At 41.0% G+C, this 339-nt stretch overlaps 1 protein-coding gene across 1 annotated transcript in view; it reads left to right on the top strand.

Annotated features, from left to right (window-relative positions):
- LOC119586250 overlaps window positions 1–339 on the top strand; it is a 2,216-nt gene that overhangs the window by 624 nt on the left and 1,253 nt on the right. Inside the window, exon 2 of the mRNA XM_037934955.1 lies at window positions 203–323. Coding sequence (XP_037790883.1) covers window positions 203–323 — 121 coding nt within the window. The remainder of the gene's footprint in view (window positions 1–202; window positions 324–339) is intronic.

The raw sequence follows: 339 nt of genomic DNA, 5'->3' as shown, positions 1-339 counted from the left end.
GGATATAGGGTTTGTTTGAAAGAGATATACTATTGTTTTTTCTACAATCAGAGATCAGGTTAAGGAGATCAGCTGTGAAATACAGATGTTTAGTCTTCTAATATTCCCATACTTTTTTTTTGTTGTTGTGTGTCATTCATCAGGGTTTGACTTGATCTGTAACAGCAGTTCAGTCATAATACAGATGTGATTTTACCTGCAGGCAAAGGGGACAAAGTAGCAGAGGGGGGGCAAGGCTGGAGGATGATCGTCTGCAGCAGCTTGAAGAGGAACAGGAACAGCTCAACACATCTCTCCTGGCCTTGACTTCACATTTTGCCCAGGTAAGAAATCTGTATT

The sequence above is a fragment of the Penaeus monodon genome, chromosome 21, assembly GCF_015228065.2.
Source record: "Penaeus monodon isolate SGIC_2016 chromosome 21, NSTDA_Pmon_1, whole genome shotgun sequence".
Classification (NCBI taxonomy): Eukaryota; Metazoa; Arthropoda; class Malacostraca; order Decapoda; family Penaeidae; genus Penaeus; species Penaeus monodon.
Note: the sequence above shows the minus strand (reverse complement) of the source record. Positions and strands in the feature narration are given on the sequence as shown.